Source organism: Pteropus alecto, unplaced genomic scaffold (genome assembly GCF_000325575.1).
Source record: "Pteropus alecto unplaced genomic scaffold, ASM32557v1 scaffold48, whole genome shotgun sequence".
Taxonomy (NCBI): Eukaryota; Metazoa; Chordata; class Mammalia; order Chiroptera; family Pteropodidae; genus Pteropus; species Pteropus alecto.
The window spans coordinates 1,199,896-1,222,906 of NW_006442110.1; the positions used below are offsets into that span (position 1 = coordinate 1,199,896).

Below are 23,011 nucleotides of genomic sequence, written 5' to 3' on the forward strand. Positions count from 1 at the left end.
TGATTAACTGGAGAGACGAACGGAGCCAGCAGGAGATGCCGAAGGTGAAGTGAATGGGAAGGGGGATGGGAAGGAGCCTGCCCCGCTGAGCACAGCCTTCCGACATCGTTTCTCACACACAGTCCTGGAAGCCCAGTGAGGGGACACCAGCGGGAAGGTTCAGCTACGCGGAGGCGGGGCGTCCTAGCTGGGTACGCCTGGTCCAGGGCTCCCGCTGATCTTCCCTTGCTGTGCCTTGTTGGTGGCGCCCCCTCGGCGTCACTTGTGGAGTAAGTGTTACGGGACCAGCCTCCAGCAGGTCGGCCGAGATGACTGGTTAGGGCGCGGGGCCTTTCCGGCAAAGGCAGCGTGCAGAAAGGCTGCGTCCGCAAAGGACTGATCAGGCAGGCGAGGTGTTTGGGGGTTCGGGGCCTTCCCCTGCCCGTGAGAGAAGCTCCGACAGGGGTGGTTATTGTAGGTCAGACGCTGGAAGGTAGGGAATTCTAGGCTCCCCAGGAAGGCGGACCCTTTCCCATCCCCTCTGGTGGCGTCGGGACCTCTCCTAAAAGGAAACCTTCCGGCGTGCGGTCTCCCGGGACTGTTGTTGTCGTGTGGCTGTGTTGTCGAGGGCGGAGGCCGGGCCTGGGTTTGCGGTTCCGGGATGTCTTTAAAAGGATGGATGCAGCCAGTGTGTGTGTTTCCACCACGAGACTCCGACCCCCTCTCTCTGCAGCTTTCCTCCCGCACCTCTTCCTCCTCCGTGGAGACCCTCATTAATCGCTGGGGACAGACGGCCGGCAGGGCTCACAGGCCGTCCTGCAGGAGGTGACAGCCCAGCCCGAGCCCCGCAGACGCCAGCGCTGGTGCGGAGGCCGCCTGGACGCCTTCCCCGCCCGGGCCTCCCTGGCCTCCCGCACCATCCCGTCCCTGGCAGCTCGCACCCCGAGGCCTGGTGTCAGGTGATGTGTTGTTGAGTCAACAGACCCACAGGAGAGCCCTGCCCGGTGTCCCGTGGCAGCCGGCTGCTTCCGGCACCAAGGACGGGAATGCCCGGGAATGGCTGCCAGCCACCACCTGGCCCACGGGGACCCAGCGGGAAGGCGAGCAGGGCGGGCTCCCCTCCCCCCAGCCCGTCTCCCCTGCTCCTCCTCCTCCTCCCGCTTCTAAGGTGGAGATTTGGGAAGTGCTCCCAGGGGCCACGTGGGACAGCGCCTGGCAGGACAGCGCATCCTGACTGTCAGAGACACGCACGACTGAGGGTGACCCAGGACGCACCCTGGGGAGAGGACGTGGCTCAGAGCCCTCCGTGGATCGCCCACGGCCCCTGCTCACCAGTACTGAGGCAGGGGATCTGGGAGCACCCTCAGGGTGAGGCAGTCCAGCGGGGGTGAGCGCCCCCAGTCTGTGCCGGGGTGGCGGGGAGCTGCCAGCAAGGTTCTCAGTGATTCAAACACCCGAACTGTAGAGAGTAAAGGGAAAACTCGAGCATGCTCCAGAGACTCCGTCCACGTCCACGTCCGGGTGCCACTGCCTTCTCAGCCTGGTGGTTACGTCGCTTGTCCACCAGAGTTCAGGCCCGTGTTCTGCTCTTGTGGGTCCCTCAGCGTGGACACAGCTCCTGTTAGAAGCTGACACGGTGGGAGTCTGGCCACCCTGTGGGAATGAAAACTGTCACAATGTGTGGGGACCCCTGGGAACTCAAATTCTTGGAACCTGGCTCTGAGAGTTAGAATTGCCTCAAGGTTATTTCAGAGAGAGAAAGAGAGACTCATTTGTGTGTCCGCGCTTCATATGTCGATTTCATCTGATTATCGCAGGGTCCTGGGACCCACAAACTTCCCAGTTCCTGGGGAATTTCACCTGCAGCTAGAATAAGAAGCAGGTAGTGGGCGACCGGGAACCCCAGCGGGGGCCGGGACAAAGCCGTGTCCAGGTGCAGAGAGGGGAGGCAGGCGTGGAGATTCCTGGCCTTGGGGTCCCGTCTCGGCAGAGTGAATTCCACGCGAACCCTCAAACCAGATTTGCGATTACGTCGTCGCGATACCTGTGGGCACTGACGGGCTGGCTCTGCAGGAGCAACGGGCTGAGCGATGCGCGTTATAAACGGGCGGTTTGGAGAGAGCGCGGCTCGGAGGGCTTGTCCGAACGTGCTTGGGAACCCAGACCTGACCGGAGAGCACGTCTGAGCAGGGCAAGGCCCGGGGGTGGGGGAGTCTCTGCCTGGAAACGCCCACCGGGCACCCCGGCTCCCACAGCGTGAAACTCCGTGCCCTCCTGCTGAGGCCGTGTCCTTCCCTGTGGCCTCAGGAAGTGGCGGTCACTGCACTGACCCAGGAAAGAACCTAGAGTCGCCTCGGCTCCTCTTTCTGCCCCAAACCCAGCCTGCCTGCTCATGACCGGCCTCCAGCCCCTCGTCCCCGTGCAGCTGCTGCAGGGGGATCCCGTGTGCAGCTGTGAGGGGGCAGAGGGTACCCTGAGGGTCCCCCTCTCACCCTCGACTCCAGGCGCCTGCTGTCCCCCGTGCGAATGTGTACCCTCACTTACACCCATGGTCATGAAGCCGGGTCTGCGACCCCTCCCGGCCCAGGGACGGACCCCACGAAGGGTCTAAAGGCCCAGCTCATGGCCACGAGTGGCCCGACTTCTGACACTTCACTCCTCAGGGTCTGCGTGTCCTCCACTGCAGAATGAGCTCACGAGACGTTCGTCCGCTCGGGTCACTCACCGGCTGTGATTCCTTGGTGGGGGCCGCCCTCGTGCTGTCACATTCAGCAGACTTCATCTGACTCCACGAAGACCATCACCGGAGGGGGCTGGCACTGCCCTCTCCCCTTCCCGGAAGAACCCTTGGCAGATGGTCCCACGCAAACCATTTTGTGTGGGAAGTGGATCGTTCTAGAATCTCTTCCTCTTACAAAACAGCTGAGGGCTTTTCTCTCTCCCCGCTTCCCCAAGGATTGCCTCTGAGCATCGGCATCAAAGGACACGTGTGCTCTTGTCTCCTGCTCTAGGCGAAGGGTCACACTGGGCGTCCCGGAGCAGAGTTCAGGCCTCCGGATGAGCGTGACGCGGGCGCGGCTCTTCCAAAGGCCGGGGCCAGCCCGGAGGCTGGGACCACACCGCGAGACTGAGTAAAAGGGAGCCCCTGCGACATGCCACGGCCTCCCCCTCCCACGCCTGCTCTGTGGTCCTTTGCCCGTCTACCCGTCTGTGGTCCTTTGCCCGTCTACCCGTCTGTGGTCCTTTGCCCGTCTACCCGTGTGCATGCCGACACCCCAGAGGCAACTCTTCAATGACTCGGCACAGGGAGCCCTGTAAAAACTGCCTATTTTTCCCGGATTCCTTCTAGAAGAGTAAGAACCTGAGAAAATGTCCTAAAAGAAGTGTTTTTTTTTTTCTTAATAGAATCCTTCACCTACTGCTTTACCATAAAGCTGTGACTCCGAGATAGCTTGGGTTTTTCTCTAACGTATTTTGTGTAGTTTCAATTATAAAAGATCGTGAAACAGATTTCGAGTCCGTAAGCAAAACTTGCAGCCCAAAACCTTACTCCAGGTTAAGACTCAAGTGCAGCCAGAGCCAGTGCCGTTAGATGGTGACACAGTCCAGGCCAATCCTGGGACCGGAGTCAAGAGACTCTGGCCTGGTGGGAGGAGGGGGCGGGGACAACACCTGGACAGTGCCCGTCAGGGGTCGGGCGATTCTGGGGCAGTTGGAGCACAGTCTCGAAGCAGCGGGCTGCAAAGGCGCAGGAGCCCCGGGGAGAGCCGCCTCGTGGCAGCGAGAACACCCGCATCCAGGGCGAGGCATGAAGCAGGGAGGAGCCGAGCTCAACGAGGCAGAGGGAAAGCTGACAAAGAAAGGGCTAAAAATCGGAGCAGTGAGCTGCTCTTGGAGAAAAGGCCTGGCCGTGGGGAGTGGGTCCTCCCTCGTGCCACCCCGGCCCGCACGTATTGCCCGGGACTTTCTGTTTCTTCCGAGGCCCCTCTTTGTGGCACGGATCCTTATGTGCACTTCCGTTTGACGCCCCTGCCTGTGCCACCACCCCCTATGACCCTCCTCACCATCCCTCCGAAGCGAGAAACCACACGGGCCCGCTCACGTCTGACCAGTGGGTTTAGAAACTGCATGTCAGCAAACCCTTCACGCAGCGGAAGCCGAAAATGCGCCCCCTCGCTCCGTGCTGCTCGGCACGACTGTCGGCAAGGACGTTTTGGCCTCCGTTTTGAGATCAGGAACAAAACGAGCTTTTCCTTTTCTCTCGTTACTCTAGACCGCGTGCGTGAAAAAGGCCAGGGCCGCCCAGAGCGCTGGCGGGGAGGCTGTGGGCGTGTGCACAGCCGTCGGGTCCACCCGGGTCACCTGTCCAGGGCAAGGGGCCCACTCGCTCGAGGCCCGCGGCTCAGGTGAGGCCAGGCCTACCCCGTGGGCTTCTGCTTCCTGCCCGCCGTCCGCAGGGGCACTTAAAAACAGTGTTCGCTGCCCTCTTGGCTCAAAAGCAGACCAGTGGCTCAGAAAAGTAACCTTCTGAATAGACGATCCATTCACATGATGTGAAAGTTGAAACACAGAAAGGGGCACGCACCGGAAGGCTTCCCGGCCAGCCGCCGCCGTCACGTGACACAGCCCGTGTTCCAGATCCTTCCAGAGACGCTGCAGGCACACGCAGACGGGCAGATCGTCGGTACGTGTGCATGTATATTCTTCCCTTCTTTTTTGGAAGCTACAAATGGCATCGTTCTGCACAGATGGCTCTGCAGTTTGCTTCTCGTCACTGACCGCGCCCTCTCGGGACACGCAGAACGCCGGGGCCTGCTGCGTTCCGTGGGGACCGTGGCTGCCGCTGCGGATGTGCCATCATTTATCTGAGCTAAAAAACGGACGAGCGTCTGTGCCTCCAGCCTCCGCCTCCCAAACACCGGGTGATGGATGACCCTGTGCACTTGCCACGGAGCAGTTACACAGATGCATCCGTCCGCAGATGTAGTTTCGAGCCACACTGCCCTAACGCCTCCCCTCCCCAGCGGGGACTTGCTTCCCTTGGGCCTCTCACGGGCCGCGTGGGGGCGGTCTGAGCCAGCAAGTCCGGCCGGGGCTGGGAGCGAGGTCACAGGCAAGGCCGAGGGGCCGGTTTGGATGCTGCCCCACAGTAGGACATTTGTGGGTGCTTTGCAGTGCCGGCTGAGGGACGCACTGGAGGTCTCAGGGCCGGCTGCTCCTTAACAGGAAGAGCCGAGGCTCCCGGAGGGGCTCTTGCGGGTGGTTAGGATGTGGTCGGTGGCACAAGCTTTTGAGCCTAAACTGTCCCCACCCCACCCTACTCTGTTCTTCCCCTCTATTGGGGTTCCAGTACTCACCCCAGAAAGCAGGGTACGCCCCCAAGAAGTGCACAGGACAGGCCCCTGCATCCCATGGCTGGGGGGAGAGTTTTGAGCATGGACCACAGAATTTCCTGCCTGCTGGACCACGTCGCCGAGAGCTAGCCCGTTCCAGGCCACCCTGCGAGGAGCCAGGCTGAGGACTCTCTCACTGAAAGAACCGAGGGCGGACACGCCACCACTCCTGGGGGCCTGGGGCCGGCCAGGCGCCTGGCGCCACAAACAAAGTAGCACAGGCCCTGCCTTCCCTGGCCCCCAGCAGCCGCCTCTGCAAAGCTGGCACACCCCTCCGAGCCTTGGCTGGCGTCCTCATTCTTCGCCCTCCTGTGGCCATCTCTGGGGAACGCTGGTGCCACAACCCGGGATCCTGGCCTGGAGCAGGGCTGGGACCTGGGCCAGGCGGCTCCTTTGTCATCCTGCCCGCCAGAATGCCCCGTCTCCCCTCTGAGAGCTGCTAAACCGTGAGCTCTCCTCCTGCTCCATTCCCGCTCCCCTCCTCCCCCTCCCATCACCCCCAGCCCCCCTCAAGGCAGGCCTTGCTTCTCAGGACCTTTGAGGGGAAACTTCTGTTTTCAGAAGGGTTTGGGGTTTGAGGGTAGAACGTTCTAGCTCCTGCTTCCACCAAGAGCTTCCCCGGAGGGCAGCCTGGGGCTTGGGAGCAGGATTGTGCTGAGTGTGACTGATGCTCCTTTAGTTGGTCACTTCCAGAACTTCTACCCAAGCAAGATGTTCTCCCCAGGGAGGGAGAGGAAATTCGAGCTAAGCCTGAGACTTACCCGCTCCCTGCTCCCTCCTATCTCCTGTTGGCCGGCGGGCATTTACCCAGCTCCGTCCCCTTGCCCAGGACAGCCTGGGTCCTGTGGGGCCTAGAGTGCACGGATGGGGTCTGTACCCCAAGGACTCACACGCTTTACATGTGGCTTCAGCTTGTCGCTGACAGGGAACACACAGTTCAGGGGACGGAGGGCTCACGGGCAGAGAGTCAGAAGCCTGTCTGACCTGACACCTGACTGGGAGGCCACTGTAGGAAGTGAGGGGGACACACATGTGCACGGGGATGGAGGACAGTTGTCCGGGACGTGGCACAGAGCACGTTCTGGGCGGGAGAGACGCAGGCGCTGGCTTCGTGGGCTGACTGGTTCCTGTCTCGGTCAGAAGCAGCAAGTGGGTGGCCTTGGCCGTGTCCACTGGCATCTTTGCTTTCACTTGCATCATTGAAAAATTTCAAATGAACGTTTTATGTGGTCACCTGTGAGATGCGGAGACCAGGGCCACATCTGGATCCCGCTTCTCCTGGAAAATGAATCCACACCAGGCAACGGCGTTGGTTTCCTGGAGCTGCCGTAGCCAAGAAGCGGGTGGCGAGAAACAAGGCTTTCGTGCCCTTGAACTCCGCAGGCTGAGGTCTGAGCCCAGGTGCTGGCCGGGCCGCACCCCTCCCGGGCCCTGGGGCGAGCCCTTCCCCCGCCTCACCCAGTTTCCAACCGTTGCCCGCGGCCCCTGGCATCCTCAGCTGGCAGATGCACGGCTCCGACCCCAGCCTCCGCTGTCGCATGGCCTTCACCCCGTGTATGTCTCTGTGATTCCTCCTCTCATAAGGACACTAGCCACATTGAGTTAAGGACCCACCCGACTGCAGTATGCAAAGACCCTGTTTCCAGACCAGGTCACAGTCACAGATGCTGGGGATTAAGACTTCAACATGTCTCTTTGGGGGACACAATTCAACCCAGAACAATGATCTTATGGCGTAATCAACTAGACATGAGTGACGGCCGCCTGTCCGAGACGGGCCCCCTGGACTGCACAGACCCCGTTCACGTAGACGGGAGTGTCCTGGCGGATCCGTGTCCCCAGTCTCCCCGTGTGCTTCCTCCTCGTTCCCGTCCCTCCAAACCTTCACTCTGCAAGTCCCCTCCCCAGTCCCACTCACTCACCCTCCCGGCGAATTCCCCCGACTACGAACTCACGGAGGCCGTAGTGATGATGCGCGTTTCGACAGCCATAGTTCGCCTCGTATGCTGTAACGTGACGTCTGCGACATTGACCTTCGACTCTGTTGAATCCTCTGTGAATCTTCCTGTCTTCTCTTGAGTGATGAGGGTGCTCCGGGCACCGTGCCACTTTGTAGGGGAGGAGAGGGGACCAAACGGGGTTTGACCGAACAGGGGAAAGAACGTCCAGTGTGTGTGTGTGTGTGTGAGACTTTCTCCCAGACAACATCTGAACTATCCGAGCACCGCCCCGCTCACACACACACACACACACACACACACACACACACACACGCACGGCGAGGGGACAGTGCCCACGACGCAGGCTGGATGACGAGGGGATCTCTGGACACATGCTTTTCAGGGATTAGGAACAGGTTTATAAACGCTTGTCCCCAGTATTCAGAATTTAATGACGTGATTCTTGCCGTTTGGGATTTGGGGCGCTTGGGTATGGAGGAGCCTAGCTCTGCGTCCTCCGCCTCAGCCAGACTCCTCACAGGACTTTCCGGTTTCCTCCTCAGCCTCGGGCCTCTCATCCTCACCGTCGACACCCACCCAAGTGACCAAGCAACACACGTTTCCTCTCGAATCCTATAAGCATGAGCCTGAGCGACTGGAAAATCGTATCTATGCCTCGTCTCCCCCTCCGGACACGGGCCAGAGGTTCTGCCCGTCTTCCTTTCAGAGTTCGTCGAGGCCGCCGTCGGCATCACCGACACACTACACTCCCTCCAAAACCGTAAGTCTGGGCCGTGTCCCGCGGGCGAGCTGCCAGGCGTCGCGAGGGAGGGCAGGGTCTGACTGCCTTCGGCTGAAGCTAAGCCTGGGCATCCTGACGTGTTTGGTGTACTTTATTATAAATCACAGGCTGAGGGGGAAAGAAAATGAGGAGGGCCCAGTAGGCACATGGAGTCTCGTGAAAAATAGTAACATCTAGAACATGACCAGAAAAAGCTTTGTGTTCCCTTGGCTGCTTTTTAAAAATCAGTCATGAAAAGCTTTGTTTGAATTTGTCCTGAGTGGGATGCCAAAGTAACAAGTCATAGGCAAAGCAAAAAAAAAAAAAAAATTTTTTTAATAGAAATTTGATTCTAGAATTTTAAGATTTAACGCTTGACATCATTTGAGTTGGGAAGCGTTCTTGAAAGGGTGAGCCTTTCCAGTTGGAGCAGGGGTGAGGCAGGTGACTGTGCATCCTTCCGAGAAGTAGCATGAGTGAGTGTCGATGGAGGAAGCTGGCTTAGCTACAGCCCTGACACCCTCTACTTTGCCGCCCAGGACCCTAACGTGGCGACTCCGGCCCTCACTGCCTGCCTGGTACGTTAGGTATCACAGCTAGTCAAAATGACGCCCGTGTCTAGCAAGGACATGAGAATCACACCCCTAAGAGCTGTCTGTCTGGATGTAACTATTTCATTCGGTTGTTGCATTAGTTCCTGGGGCCGCTGTAACAAAGTAGCACAAACTGGGGTGGGGCTGAAAACAGCAAGAAGCCATCGTCTCTCAGTTCTGGAGGCCGGAAGTCTGAAACCTCCCAAGTCTCTAGCGGAGCGTCCTTCCTTGCCTAGTCCAGCTTCCGGCTCCCCAGACCTTTCTTGCTTTGGGGCAGCGTCACTCTCGACTCTGCCTCCATCGTCACTCGTCTGTCCTCCCTGTGTCCAGGTTAGATTACCCTCTTAGAAGGACCCTGGTCATCGGATTAGGGCCAAACCTAATCCAGTATGACCTCCTCATAACTCGACGGCATCTGCAAAGACTTGATTTCCCCATAAAGCCACGTTCACAGGTATCAAAGGTTAGGACTTCAACTAGCTTCTGGGGGACACAGTCCAACCATAACAGTTGATATCTTGGGAGAAAGAAGATGGGTTTGTCACACAGAGGACGTGCTATTGCTATGGTTTGTGTTCATCCTGTGGTTATTTTATTAGATGTTTGCTCAGCAGAGTATTAAGTGTGAGGAGTAAAATGCAAGCTATCGTTTCTGCCTTCCGGGACCTAGTCTTACTGGAACAGAATGACACTCAGATAAAAGTTAAGTAGAGGCAGAAGTAGGTTGGGTGGGGCTAAGGAGTGAAAGAAATTGTCGGCACCGCAGGAGTTGAAAGAGGGAACATCATGCTGTCTCCATGCGGTGGCACCAACCAAGCTGAGCCTGAGCAGCTGGTAGGGTCTAAGTAAGGAGAGGTGGAGGGAGAGCCTTCTAGAAAAGAAGATTAGCCATGACCCGGGTGGGAGTGAGTGTGGCGAGGGGCGTGGGGAAGGAGGAGGTCCTGGTGTAGAGCAGTGGCTGGGGCCTGCCTCTGGGCCGTTGGGGACCTGCCGCAGACTGCGGCATAGACAGAAGACAGGAGACCGCGGCGGGGGGGGGCCGAGAAGTCCAGGCGTGGAGTGGCACAGTGGCCCCGCAGAGCTAGGCCCAGGAGGAAGGACCTCCACGTTCTTGGGGACCAGCGAGGAAAGATCTGGAGAGGCTTCCGTTTTCCTTTCTGGGCGTTTAACAGTGAGCCTCGGTGATAGAGATAATGGGGTGCGAAAGAATCTAAGAGAGGAACCCAAAGATTATCAAAAGCAGGAAGCTCCTACCCCCTAGGGCCAGAGGGACAGTTAGAGGAGCTGGTGTCACCAGGCCCCTTCAGAAGGGAGGTGGGACCACGTGTGCCTGCCTGGCAGGAGCTGGAGCCGTGGGGGAGAAGCAGCCGCTGGCCGGAGATGCCATCTGAGGCAGAGGGACAGAGATCCTGGCGTTTCTGCCTCTTCCTGCCCTCCAGCCTTGTGCCAGACCTACCCAGGGACCAGGGAGCCAGGAGATCTGGAGTGGACAGACCCCGTGGGAGCAGGGAACAGGGGGAAGACCAGGGAAGGGAGCAAGCAGGGAACTGGCCAGCGGAGAGGATTAAGCGATAGGGGAGATGGAAAAGTCTCAAAATATTGGCTGCTTCTCACTGACCAGTGACAGTTGGTAGAATAGCCCCATTTAAGAAGAGACACTGATTTGAAGAGAAAGCGGTTATTTTGGCTTTAGATCATTTGAGCGATGGTGACAGATACAGACACGGGGTTTTCTCCCGATTACACGAGTTCTTGTTCTCCGGACAAGCCTGTAGCGGAGAACACAGAGAGCCCACGGTCCTCTGTCCCCCATGATTGTGACGAGGGAGTGACGTTCTTAACTGTTTATACTTCACACAACAGCGAGGCCGCCGAGCCTGAGTCCTCCAGCCTGGCTTTTGGAGCCAGAGAGGAAGTGTCCTAGGCTGTATCCATACTCAGCGATGGACACGGGCCATGTGCCCTGGTCAGGAACCCTGACGGTGCGTGTGACAGTACTGTGAGATTTCAACGATGATCCAGATGTCATGAGCGGATAAACAAAGATGTGGTCCATCCATACAGTGGACTATCATCCAGCCTCCAAAGGGAAGGAAATTCTGACACGGGCTACAACGTGGTTGAGCCCCGAGGACGTGATGCCAAGTGAGATAAGCCAGTCACAAAGGACAAACACTGCGTGATTCCACTTATACGAGCCGTCGATTCATAGAGACAGAGAGGAGTAGAATGTGGATGCCGAGGGCTGGGCAGGGGCAGGGTGGGAGTTGTTTACTGGAGACAGTTTCGGTTTTGCCAGATATAAAAAGTTCTGGTGATGATGGTGATGGTTGAGCCACAAAATCAATATGCTTAATACCACCACGTCGTCCTCTGAAAAACGGTTAAAACGGTAGCTTTAACATTATGTGTATTTTACCACAGTTAAGGAAAAAGATCCAGTCGAGACTACACAACGTCGATGTAGTTTGAGCTGCAGAAAATCAGGGTGATCAGAGAGGCTCCCCACTCGTGTTTTGAAATGACATGTTTCAGTTTCAAAATTGGAAGATATGCTGTCTGTCGGCTACCTGACATTGAACAGGGCCTTAATCCCATTTGTAAGTTTTGTCGCCCAAGGCCTCGGGGGCCTGTCTTCCCCAGGGGCTACTCTCAGCCTCTGCAGCCGTGGTTCGGCCCAGGCCTCTTCTGCAAGCAGCTGCCCTTGGCCGGGGGTAGTTTCAAGATTATCTAAAGTGTGTTTCTTTATAATTGGATTGTGTCGAATGTCTTTAATTTATGTGCTAAGTTTTTTAAGAGCTGGGCTGACCTCATTAATTTGGCTCTCAGCATGATCTTCATGGAGGATGCGAGCCGCCTGAAGACTTCTGTCAGCCTGACAATATTTAGATACAATTTATCTCTGCTTTTTGGAATAAAAAGATACTTTCTGTAAACACTGACCATGGAGATCACTTTTATAAAATTTGTTCCCATGAATTTTCCTCTAAAATTGGAAAGGGGTTGGAGGTAATTAATTAGTCTTTAGTAGGCAGCTCCCGTTTTATCATTTATTTACTCAGCAAACACTGCGTCGTGCCAGGAACTGCACCGGGAAAGGATGATGGGGTCACAAATGCGTGTCCCTCTCGTGAGGCGGGGACAGCGTTCATTCTCTTCACTACCCGAGGAACAGTGCATTATCCGTGGGAGGGTTTCGATAATCGCTAATAACTACTTGGACAAAAGGAGGAGCTTTTGTCTGTTTGGGGGGTGCAGGCAGGTAGGTGAGTACGACAGAGTTTGGTAGACCGAGTTTGATAGACCCTGTAGTTCTCACGGGAGGAAACGCCCCGTTGTGTGTATCAATCAGCTCTGCGCTCGGAGGCGATCCCCCCAGGCTGGGGTGGGAGTTAGATCGGACTTGGGGAGCACAGGCGCTCAGATGAGTCGTGGCATGAAGTGATCCGGGCCTGGCGGCAGCCGCAGACAACAAAAAGCAGAATAACCAGTGTTAGAAATACAGAGCTGTTTCGGAGGTCCCGCTGCGAGAGGAACTTGGAATGTGGTGATCGACGAGCCGAGGGAAGACAAAAATCAGGGAAGGTTCCAGACGCCTTGGGGAACTGGACGGTGGTGGCTGCGTTTGCTGGGGAGGGGAGGAGCGGGCTGTGCGTGCGCGTGTGTGTGAGCGAGCACGTCTCTGTGTGGGGGGCGCTGTCTCGGGGTAGTGGTACAGTCAGGGGCCCGTGGGACATTCTCAGCAGGTGCCCAAAGAGCCACGGGAGGTGTGCGTCCGAAGCTAGAAATTAATGTTTGAAAATCATCAGAATACAAATGGTAGTTTGCACAGTGACAGGAGATAAAATAATCCGGAGACGTGTAGCAGGTGAGGAGAAACGTGAACATTCAAGAAACAAACAGAGGAAGAGGCTTCTGAATTGCCAGGAAAGTAGGTAGAAAACTAGGCAAACACAGAGTCACAGAAGCAAAAGGAACGTGCTTCGCCGTGTTTCCTGCGTTTGGAGGGAGGGATCGGCACCTTCAAACGCAGCCGACCGGCGTGGCACGTGAGGACCAAGGTCACTGAGATACCCTTGGCAGGAATACCTCCAGGAGCACGGTCCCGAGCAGAAGGCACGTGACGGCTCCCAAGGACTAGGCGGGAAAGCCATGGAAAGCTCTAGAGCAGGCAACTCTTTCAGGGATCCTGACATTGAAGGGGAGGGGGCGGGCCCGCAGCTGGAAGCGTGGAGGCCATGGTTCCTTCCCACGCGTGGGAATGGGTTTAAGCACGAATGGGGAAGGGGTCGGCAGGAAGGGAGCACTTCGAGATAAAGGGGAGAGAGCAGGCGTTGGGTCTGGTCTGCAAAGGAGACGGGCGGGTTTCCCTGGAGGCGGGAGCCCACGGTGGAGCTGTTGTTGGTCCTGGACCAATGGAGGAGTCGCCTTCCACTGGGTTGAAAATGCGACGCAGAGGTCTCAGGATGATCAGTGCTTTTCCAGTTTTCTTTCTACGGGAGTCACTGCTATGCTTTCCTTGTTTTTCTTCTAGGAATGTCACTCTTGGCCTGCGTCTTGGGTCAGGGTCCCCTAGAAGCAGAGTCCCCTAGAAGCAGGGTTTCGGATTCCCGTTTGTTTGTTTCTTAGGAAGTTTGTTTCCCAGAGGAAAGCTGCAAAGTGCAAGGGAAGGGCAGAAGCAAAGCCAGCGTGTGGTGTCGGACGAGACCCTGCTGCAGCCGAGGACAGGGGAGCCCTGGGGTGTCACCTGCCCCAGAATCTGCCCTCCCCAGAGGCAAGGAACCTGGGCTTTTGCGCCCTCACACCAAGTAGTTACGAGATGTCCCAGAGTGATGGAACGGCACCTCCACCTGTCACCTAAGAACAATCCTGTAAGAAATTTGACAGTTTGAGCCGTGAGCAGCAACCCCCACAGCAGCTGGGTGCCCCAGAGGCCGTGGCAGGAGCCCGAGGCATCCGCTGCAGCCTGGGGTCTGCATCCTCTTCTTGTTCCTGGTCGCTGGCTGTATCCAGTGGGATCGAGTACTGTATCTGTTTTTCTATTGCTGCCCAACAAACCTCCCCCAAATTTAAGGCAACGACCCTTGGTTTAGTTCACAGCTCCGTGGGTCAGCGGTGTGGGCCGGGCATTCTTCTGGTCTCGGCTGTGCTCACTCCCACATCTGTGGTCACTTACCAAGTCAGCGGGGGACTGGCTGGCCCAGAGTGGCTTCCGCCGGAACAGCTTTCCTCTGTTCCGTGTGGCCTCTCCCGCTCCGGCAGGCCAGCTCCCGTGACAGTGACGGAGTTCTACGCGGACGTATGTGCGTGCGAGGCCTCTGGAGACCTAGGCTCAGACAGGCCCGCCGTAGCTCCCGCCGTCTGAGGCAGGGTCCATTTCCTGTCCCCTCGAATCTGGGTTGGGCTAGGACTAGCTTTGGTCGACAGAAAGAAGCGCAAGTGACAAAGTCACATCGCAGAGAGCGTGGACATGGAGTGTGGGGACCAATTTCGAAGTCTGCCACGCGTCTTATCACCCGATTTCCGCAGCCGGGGTCTGCATTTGGGCACACAGTAGACTAGTCTAGAGGCTCATTGATCTAAGGAGTCTCGTTTAGATGGTTCACTTCTCCGAGAGTGGTTTCCTGTAGACCGTTGGAGCGTGTGTTCCCTGAGGCGGATCAGTGTGCGGGACGTGTGTTAGGGCGTGCTCTCAGGAGAACGGGAGCGAGGGAGACGGTGTGATGCTCTCCGCAGCCCCTCAGGGAGCACTGAGCTGGGGGACCCCTCAGTGTTGTCCCACATCGGGGCAAAGGAGCCAGGCCCTTCTGCCTTCGAACCAGCCAGCCATTAGGTGACCTCTGAGCTGTCCTGGAGCTGGGCTGATCTTGGGCAAGGCGACTCTCTTCAGCCAAGATCAGTCCTAGCTCGTAGCGGAAGGTCGCAGCTGGCAGAGTCTCAACAGGTAGGGGAGATCCTTCACTCCCGAAAGGCCATCTGACTGGTACGTGAGACCACAGCCCCAGCCAGCACCTGACTGAGGCCCAGTCAGAGGCCCTGCTCCAGGACCACCCAGCCGAACTGCTCACAAGTTCCTGACCCACAGAAACCATGAGACGTCACATTAGTCTGCTGGGGCTGCCATAACAAAACACCACAGACTGGGGGGCTGAAACCAGCAGTCCCCAACCTTTGTGGCACCAGGGATTGGGCCTCCCATGAGCATCTTACGCCTGATGATCTGAGGCGGAGCTGAGGCGGTGATGCTGGTGCTGGGGAGCGGCTGCAGATACAGACGAAGCTTCGCTCGCTGGCCCGTTGCTCACCTCCTGCTGTGCAGCCTGGTTCCTAACAGACTGCAGACTGGCACTAGTCTCTGGCCCAAGGGGTGGGGACCCCTGGCTTAACCAACAGAAATTTATCTCTCACAGTTCTGGAGGCCAGAAGTTTGAGCTCAAGGCGTCGCAGGGTCGGATTCTCCTGAGGCCCCGCCTTGGCTGGTGGAGGCCACCTTCTCGCTGTGTCCTCATGGGCCCTGCCCCCCATGCCCACAGCCCTGGCGTCTCTTCCTCCTTTATTAGGGCACCATTCCCGTCGGTCGAGGGCCCTACCCTTTAAAAAAAAAACCTGTCTGTCTAGCCACTGAACCCACCTCCAAGGTCCTTAGTTTTCCTAGGTAGATATTTGGAAGGAAATCCCTAAGCCATCTTTCAAGATTGTTATTTAGAATAATTACCCTTTTTTTTTTTTTAAGATCAGAAACCACTTTAGAAATCTTAATAATATTTCAGATCGCTTGCTATTAAGCAGCACTTACAGATCTTACACGCCCTACTTGGTTTTTGAATCCCTGTCTCACCGTCTCAGATATCCAATGACAACCTAAAAAGGTCTTGAGGATGTTAAAACTATCTGCCCAGAAATGGTAAACTAACGGTCCTGCAGCCTGTTACTCACACAGATTAGATATTTTAAAAATAGTTTGGGAAAAACTCCACATTGGGCGCAGGAGCAGCCACAGAGGACTGACTCATGACAGGCTTGGTTATCGTGAGAGCTGAGCGCAGATGAGCACTGCCTGTGTGTCGAAGACTCAGGCAGAGGATATCTACTTCCTGGCTGTCCAAAAAAGGTATTATAGTTGGCATTCCTCCCGTGTTCCTGTCCTGATGGAATCGTGGCTGATGAGCAGAAGGAAGGCACAGCCCAGCCCGGAGAGGCATCCTGGGCTAAGAGCTTGGCCCGTTTTCCTGAGCAGTGCTCTGAGTCTTTGGGGTTCTTGCTGATTCTGTCCCCTGGGGTAGCTGAGCTCCAAGGAAAGCATGCCAGATCATTTTGCCTCAAGATTCTTTTTTTAACTTGATACATGCCCTGCCTCTGTCACCTCCCAGGGACCCAGAAGAGAAATCATTCATTCGTGAGTCTATTGTGTGTCGGGCACTGTACTAGGCACCGGGTATTCAGTGACCATTGAGAAAATTCCTGCCCCGCAGGATCAGGCCCCCGGAGCTGAATTGTTAGGTGCACCTTGCATCTCGTGGCTCCTGGGTCATACATAGCCCAACAGACGGTGGGAGGTGGGGGAGGGGCGGATTTCTGCTTCTGAAGATCCATAGGCAGCGCCATGATCACAGCGGTACAAATGTGGGCCACAAAGCGCGTGCTTCCGGTGGCAAGCCATCCCGCTGTCTGGGTTGATGGAGCCAGCCCTTCTCAAGCTCAGTCTGCCGTGTGGGCAGCGGCCACTTTAGCGTTCAGCTTGGACTTCTCCACCCCAGAGGAGCACCCACCCCTCCCCTGGGAGGGACAGCGGTTAAAACGTTGGTGTCACTTGGTTTTGCGGCGTGCGCTGGAGCCGAGCCGGTAATCTGCTAGTGCTCAGAGCTTCCACCGGGAGGTGGAAGACGTCGCCCCTCACTTGGCCGGTGGTGTGAAAGATGTCACCTAAATATGTGACAGCGAACATATCTCTGTTGCATACACCAATCACCGGTGTCTACAAACCGGGGGCCGAAGCCAGCTCGCCGAGGGTCACTGAGTGCGAGAGGACAGAGCACGGACGGGGAACGTGGACAGCTGTGTCGAGAAGTCTGGTGTGAAGGGATGGTGGGAGTCAGGGCCGTGGCAGCCGCGTGTCCAGAGGGCATTTCTTTTCAAAGGTGGACGAGTCACGAGCACGTGAGCATGCTCGTGAAAGGACTTGGAGTTTCCCGAGCCGTCGGCCCCGCTCCACTCACGCCTCAGTTCCAGGAAGGTCGTGCTTATCTCTCAGGGCCGTGGCGAGTCGAATGACAATCTGTGCAAAGCTATCCGAAGGCCCCGTAACTAGCAACACTTACGTCAATATTTGAACCAGGGCGATTGGGGCCCAAATCCATGCTTTTAGCATGGTTCCCAGCCCCCTCTAGAGAAGGCTGAGCATGTTGATTTGTCCCTCATCCACTGGCCCAGCTTCTTAACGCCTATCCCCAGTTCAGGGGTTGGCACATTCTGGCCCCCCATCCGCGTTTGTAATTAAAGTTTTATTAACACACAGCCACACTCGTTCATTTACGAACCATCTGTGGCTTCTTTCCTGCTCTGACAGCAGAGGTGAGTAGTTGGCCACAGAGACCAGACGGCCTGCGAAGCCTAAAATATTTACTATCTGGCCTTTAACAAGAAAAAAAAAATTGCCAACCCCTGACTCATCTGTGCCAGAGCCTCCTTTACTTCCACCCAGTGATCTGATAGGACATCCCGTGCAAAGTGGCAGAATGAGACCCGTTCCCAGCAAGGCAGGAGACAAGCAGCGGGGCTTTACCCGCCGAAGACACGGACCAGTTTCCTGGGGCAGCAGTTGGCATTCATGGGGTGAGGACTGAGCAAGGAGACCAGAGCGGAAAGTCAACGCTCGTCCGAGAGATGACAAAGGGCTGAATTAAGGCCACAGGAGTGGGGATTCAGAGGAAGGGGTCAATCAGAATAGTCCGTAAGAGATAAAACAGGATGGCCTCGGTGTGGCACGTGGGAGGAGGATGCTGCGGTGACTCTCCAGTGTCTGGCATGAAAGGACAGATGGCAGTGTCATCAGGTCAGGAAAGAGAAGTAGATCTGGGGGTGAAGGGTAAGCTCCATTTGGGGCGCACTTGCTGTGATTCTTCTGGGACATGAAACAGAGACACCAGGCGCCTGGAAGGGAAAGCCCGCAGTGCAGACGCAGGGCTTCGAAAAAGGATTCTCTTTGTCCATTTCATTTCCTGTGTATTAAATCAAAGACATCCAGACTCTGAGCTCCTTTCCCTGTAACTGCAGGTGCAAGGAGGAAAACAAGCATGATTTAATCTTAATAAGGAACATTTCTTTACCAATACGGTTGTATGAAAACGCACGGGGGGGGTGGGCGAACATCAGGCAGTGGAAAAATTACTGTACCTGCTCATGCCTTCTAGTCCTGCTTGTCTCGATTTGCATTTAGATGGGAATTCCTTCGGCACGGAACCAGGATTGTCCCTTAACTCGTAGCACTTAGAAAAGCATTAACTTCAGCTCGCGAAGTATCATTGGTACAAGTGACACAAAACATAACACCGGTATTAATAGCGTCCCCTTAATGACTTGGTAGAAACCAGCTGTCGGAACGGTGGAAAAGTTTAGACAAGCCTCCTCTGGGGCCTCGGAGAATGGAGTGCATAACCTGTTAATGAGTGACCGCCCAAATTCTCCAGCAGTGCGTGGGCGAACCTGTTTCATGAGGCTGCGTGTGGGAACGCGCTTTTTCCACTATTTTGGAGGCTCGACATGAAACCCTAAATCGTCTCTATTTGGGGTCCTGAGTAAGAATGACATCTGGTCGTCTTGCGCATGCTTACAGAAGAGGTATATTTCATTCGGAAAAAAAAAGGGACTTTGAAGCAGGTGGTTCTAAGGAACCACACAGGAAATTCTACCGTGAGCTCTACCCGTCTGCCGGAGATTTCCTCTTCGAACTGTAGCAAAAGCAGATTGAAAGCCCGTCGCTTACATGCGTTCATTCACAGCTTGGTAAGACGATTCAGTTATCTTGGTATAGTCTGATGAGGCCATTCCATTTACCTTTTTCGCGTTTGATTTTAAAAGTTAGCTCCATCTAGAGAAGTATTGGATCATCTCTTCTAAAAATAGCATTTCTCCGAGATGAAAAAGTCCTGGAGACCGGTCGCACGACAACGTGAACGCACTTAGCTGAACGGTGTGCTTAAAACGGTTACGAGGGAGAAATGGTGTTATGCGCATTTCTACCACAATTAGAAATTTAAAAAAAAAAAAATCCTCTCATTATGAAAAGAAAAGCATAAAGAAAAAGCTTCTTGCAATTCCGCCTCTTGGAGACAGGTAAATCGCGGTGTGGCATTTTTTCCACGTAGCCTTTGTCATGCTTTATCCACAGATGGGGAGAGAGAGACAGAGCTGATGTAGACTATGCGAGACCACTTCGCAACCTAGCTTTGTGCCTGGTATCATCATCAGGCCCCTGTCTCAATTTACATAGTTTGGTTGTTAGGAGACTGTCATTTTGAGAAGTCTCGTTTTCATAAAAATCTGTATTAACTATTATTTTCATACTATTCAAATTATAAAGCCCGCCACTGGGTCTCATACAGTGAACGACCAGAAGTATCTAGAGCCCGGAGAACAGGTGTAGTATACCGAAGCCATCAGGTAGAGATCGTGTTGATATTTAGTGCAATTTCAATAGATTTACTCAGTGATGAAATTTTTTTAAGAAACCGAGTATAAGAGACTTCAGTACCTGGAGGCCAAAAGGGATTTTTGAGCTGTTTGCCTGCCTGAGACTCAGCTGCCACTTTGAGGAGTCAGGTGAGCAGGGAAGGAAAGAGTTTTCCCTGCTTCAGGTCTGTCCTTGTCATGGACTCGAACCTGGCCTTTCAGTTGAAGATTGGTGTGGGGGGTCCCCCAATACTGCTTTCTGTGTTCACTACCCGTATTTAATGATACTAAATGGGGATATAATATTAACATGGTTTATTCTCTTCCAGCACGTAACAGCAGATTCCAGAAATCATTTTCTGTGAGCTATGTTTGATGCGTTCAAACACAGCTAGTGGAAAATACGTACTTTGTTCATTCAGAATTTTTCTTGGTATGGCCCCCAAAAGGCTGTATGTATCCAACACTCTGTGCTGAAATAATCCAAGACATTATCTTCAGAATACAGGCCTGGTCTTAGCGGCTCAAGAATCTGTGACCCTTCCTGCTCTCGGGACCCGTGTCCATAGACAGGGCTGTGTTTTCACTCTGCCTTCCCGCTCACTCAGTCTTACACGTGGGCAATTAAAGGAAATTCCATCTGTCACTAGGTGTGAACTGTAGACCGCACTTAACTTGTGTGTTAGGTTTGCACGCATCCAGTCCTTCTCCGTCCGCCCCAGAAATAACCATGATAGGATGATGATAGCACACTGTCGTAGAAGCTTAGCCAGACTAGCCGTGGGTTAGTTAAAATCATCTTACAACCCGTCCCTTCTTCACGGGTTTGGGATAAATCCTATTGGATGGTGTTTCTGTATGTGTTCTCAGCCTCATACTGAATTAGGTCAGGCGCATTCGGTGGCAGATAATTGATGGAAATGGCATTTTCTGTCTTAAAATGATCTTCGGTGGCTTTGGAGACCGCATAGGACAACAGCAGGCCCTCTGGGACGTGTGGTACCAATGCCTACCGTTCTATGAATGGAATATAGCTCATTATTCTCTCTTTACAAAGGAGAGCAAGCGTTCGGCACGTCCGATTCCTGACAGCAGACGCAGGTTCTCTGCCTCCCCGCCCTCACGACGTGACACAGTCAGCCTCCCCCGCCCGGTCTGCAGATGGCGACATTAGCGGCTCAGTGGGAACCCACTTGTTGATGCCTGGGCCAGGCATACACTGTTCCAGCTCATTCCCATGCCCGCCCCGCCCGGGCGATATTATTCTCTCCATGTTGCAGGTTAAGAATGAAGGTTTAGAAAAAACTTGCGCCATCTGCTTCAGCTTTTATGGCTAGTGAATGTGAGAGGCATGATTCGAACGGGAGCCTACCTGCGAAACCCATGCGTTTTTCATTTCGCCAGTGGCGGCCCCCACATTAAGAGCAGCTACCATTTACGGGCACCTCGCCTGGGCAGGGGATGGTCCCGGGCACACAGCGCCCAGGGCACGAGGCTCGGGTGCCGGCGACATGCTGAGCGCACAGCGTGTGGCAGAGCCGGGCTCGGCGCCAGGGCCATCGAGGGCAGCAGGGCCTGAGCTACAATGTCAGAACACACCGTCGGCGCAGCAGCATTGTGTGGTCCCTCCGTTTTCTCTATGCTCTGGTCACATGTTTGACTTTGAGATCCATCTTCGAAATCTCAGCAGAAAGAGGCAATGGCCGATGACGCCCTTTCGAGACGTGTACCCTGCTTCTGAGTTCTGTGATGATGTTAACTTGAATCGAAGCACCGATCCAGCACGATGATGTCAGGAGACAACGAAAGATGAACGTTGGCTGTGTTCACACACTCTCTTCTCCAAGACGCTCGGGCCCCGTCAACGGATCTAGTCCTGCCCAGATCTACGCTGGGCAAAATAGATTGTTGGGCTAAGCTACTTCTTGCATGTGAACTCAACTGTGGTTTTTCTCACTGTCATGAAGCGTGGTGCATATTGTCACCCTTCTCAGACTTTTTTAGTTATTTCGAATTTTCCTTGACTCATCGGACACCACGTTTATATTTCTCTCTGCCCACGATAAACAAGTGAGCTTACAACTTCTTAAAACTGTAACTTCTTAAACCTCTAACTTCTTAAACTTGCGAAGGCGTCTGGTTTAGACTGAGTTTTTAGCTGCCATAGCTTATTCACGGATAAAATTGCCCAAGGAAACAACCCATCAGCAGAAAAAAAATAAAATTACCTGTTCACAGATTTCCTGAGTAATTCCTGGAATTTTGGGCCACTCTCCTCAGGCTAAATTTGGGAATCTCTTCATTTTTTAGGGGTGAATTCAGCAACAATGATAATATATCCCAACTGTCTCTGACACGTCTCCTCCTGCCTTATTTGTCCCAATTTACCGTCTCTGGCACTGCCTCAGATACGGGATGGAGGACAGTAAAAATGTAGGAGAAAAACTAGAGTGTCCAGCGGGCCGCCCCCCTCATGCTGCTGTGACTACCTGCAGTGAACTCAACTCAACTCCAGATAATTCTGCTTCTAAAACCTAAAATCCTGCACACTTCCCGAGTCTTCTCGGTTTTGGTCATGTCTGTTGTCACCCTGTTCTCGCCACTCCAGAGCCTGTCACCTCATTCGTAAAGAGCCTTCCCGGGCAATCTGAAAGCAGGTACCCTAACCCTTTGACAAGGAGCTGGGCTGGGTTAGGGAAGGCGGGGAGGGGAGAGGAAAGGCCCTGAGTGGCTGCGGATCATACAGCTTTTTTAAAAACCGTATAACTGATTGTTTCAAAAAAAACAACAACAACAAAACTTTAACCCCTATTTAGGACCACTACAGGAAAACAGAACGAATCTAAATTTGATTTTCAAGTGACATTCTTTTTAAGAAAGTAATAAGGCAGTATAGCGTGCTAAGACTAAGCCACGGGTTTTGAAATGTAGGCAGCAGAGAGGCGTTGGCAAAGGGCTTTGAGAAATAAGCACGTCGTTTCAAGAAGCTTTTGAATGGTGTTCACAGCCGTGCCGTGCGGCTTTTGTGATCCTGTCAGCTTCCCTTTATTGGCTTGTTTTTGCTTCCATAAAGATTTCATTGCTGTATTTAAAGGCTTCTTTTGATGCTTCTACTTATAATTATTAGACTGGGTTTTTTTCCTATTTTTTCCTTTTTTTTTTTTTTACGCCTACAGCACCTGGTCTTCCTAAAAATGGTCTCCCATCCAAGCACTAACCAGGCCCGACCCTGCTTAGCTTCCGAGATCAGCCGGGATCGCGCGTGCTCAGGGGGGCGTGGCCGTAGTATTTATTTCCTAACCCACTGAAATCCCAGGTCCCACGTATTTTTCTCTCGGTTTTCGCGTCGTAAAGGCGTCTTAAATATTCTCGCTGGTTCCGGGCTCTCCCGTATCCAACCCTTTCCACGCGTCACAGATACTAAAATCTTTCGACACTGCCAAACACGCTGGGAGGAAATCTACGTTCGCTCCCTCTATCCCAGGCCGTGAAATCTCTCTGCGTTTCTTGAGCCCCACTGGTGTCTACCAACCTTTTTCTAACTTCTCCCCAAGAAGGCTCCCCTCTCGGTGAAGGCCACTTGCCTGCTGCGTCCTGCAAACGTCTTTGCCCTCAAGGCTTCTCCTCTGCCCTGGCTGGTGTGAGGGTCCCTCCTCC

At 54.5% G+C, this 23,011-nt stretch overlaps 1 protein-coding gene and 1 pseudogene across 1 annotated transcript in view; one reads left to right on the forward strand and one right to left on the reverse strand.

Annotated features, from left to right (window-relative positions):
* PRKAG2 (protein kinase AMP-activated non-catalytic subunit gamma 2) overlaps positions 1-23,011 on the forward strand; it is a 186,452-nt gene that overhangs the window by 109,395 nt on the left and 54,046 nt on the right. Inside the window, exons 4-6 of the mRNA XM_006920611.3 lie at positions 7,876-8,103; positions 14,967-14,982; positions 17,857-17,890. Coding sequence (XP_006920673.1) covers positions 7,876-8,103; positions 14,967-14,982; positions 17,857-17,890 — 278 coding nt within the window. The remainder of the gene's footprint in view (positions 1-7,875; positions 8,104-14,966; positions 14,983-17,856; positions 17,891-23,011) is intronic.
* LOC112469988 lies at positions 22,522-22,642 on the reverse strand (annotated as a pseudogene).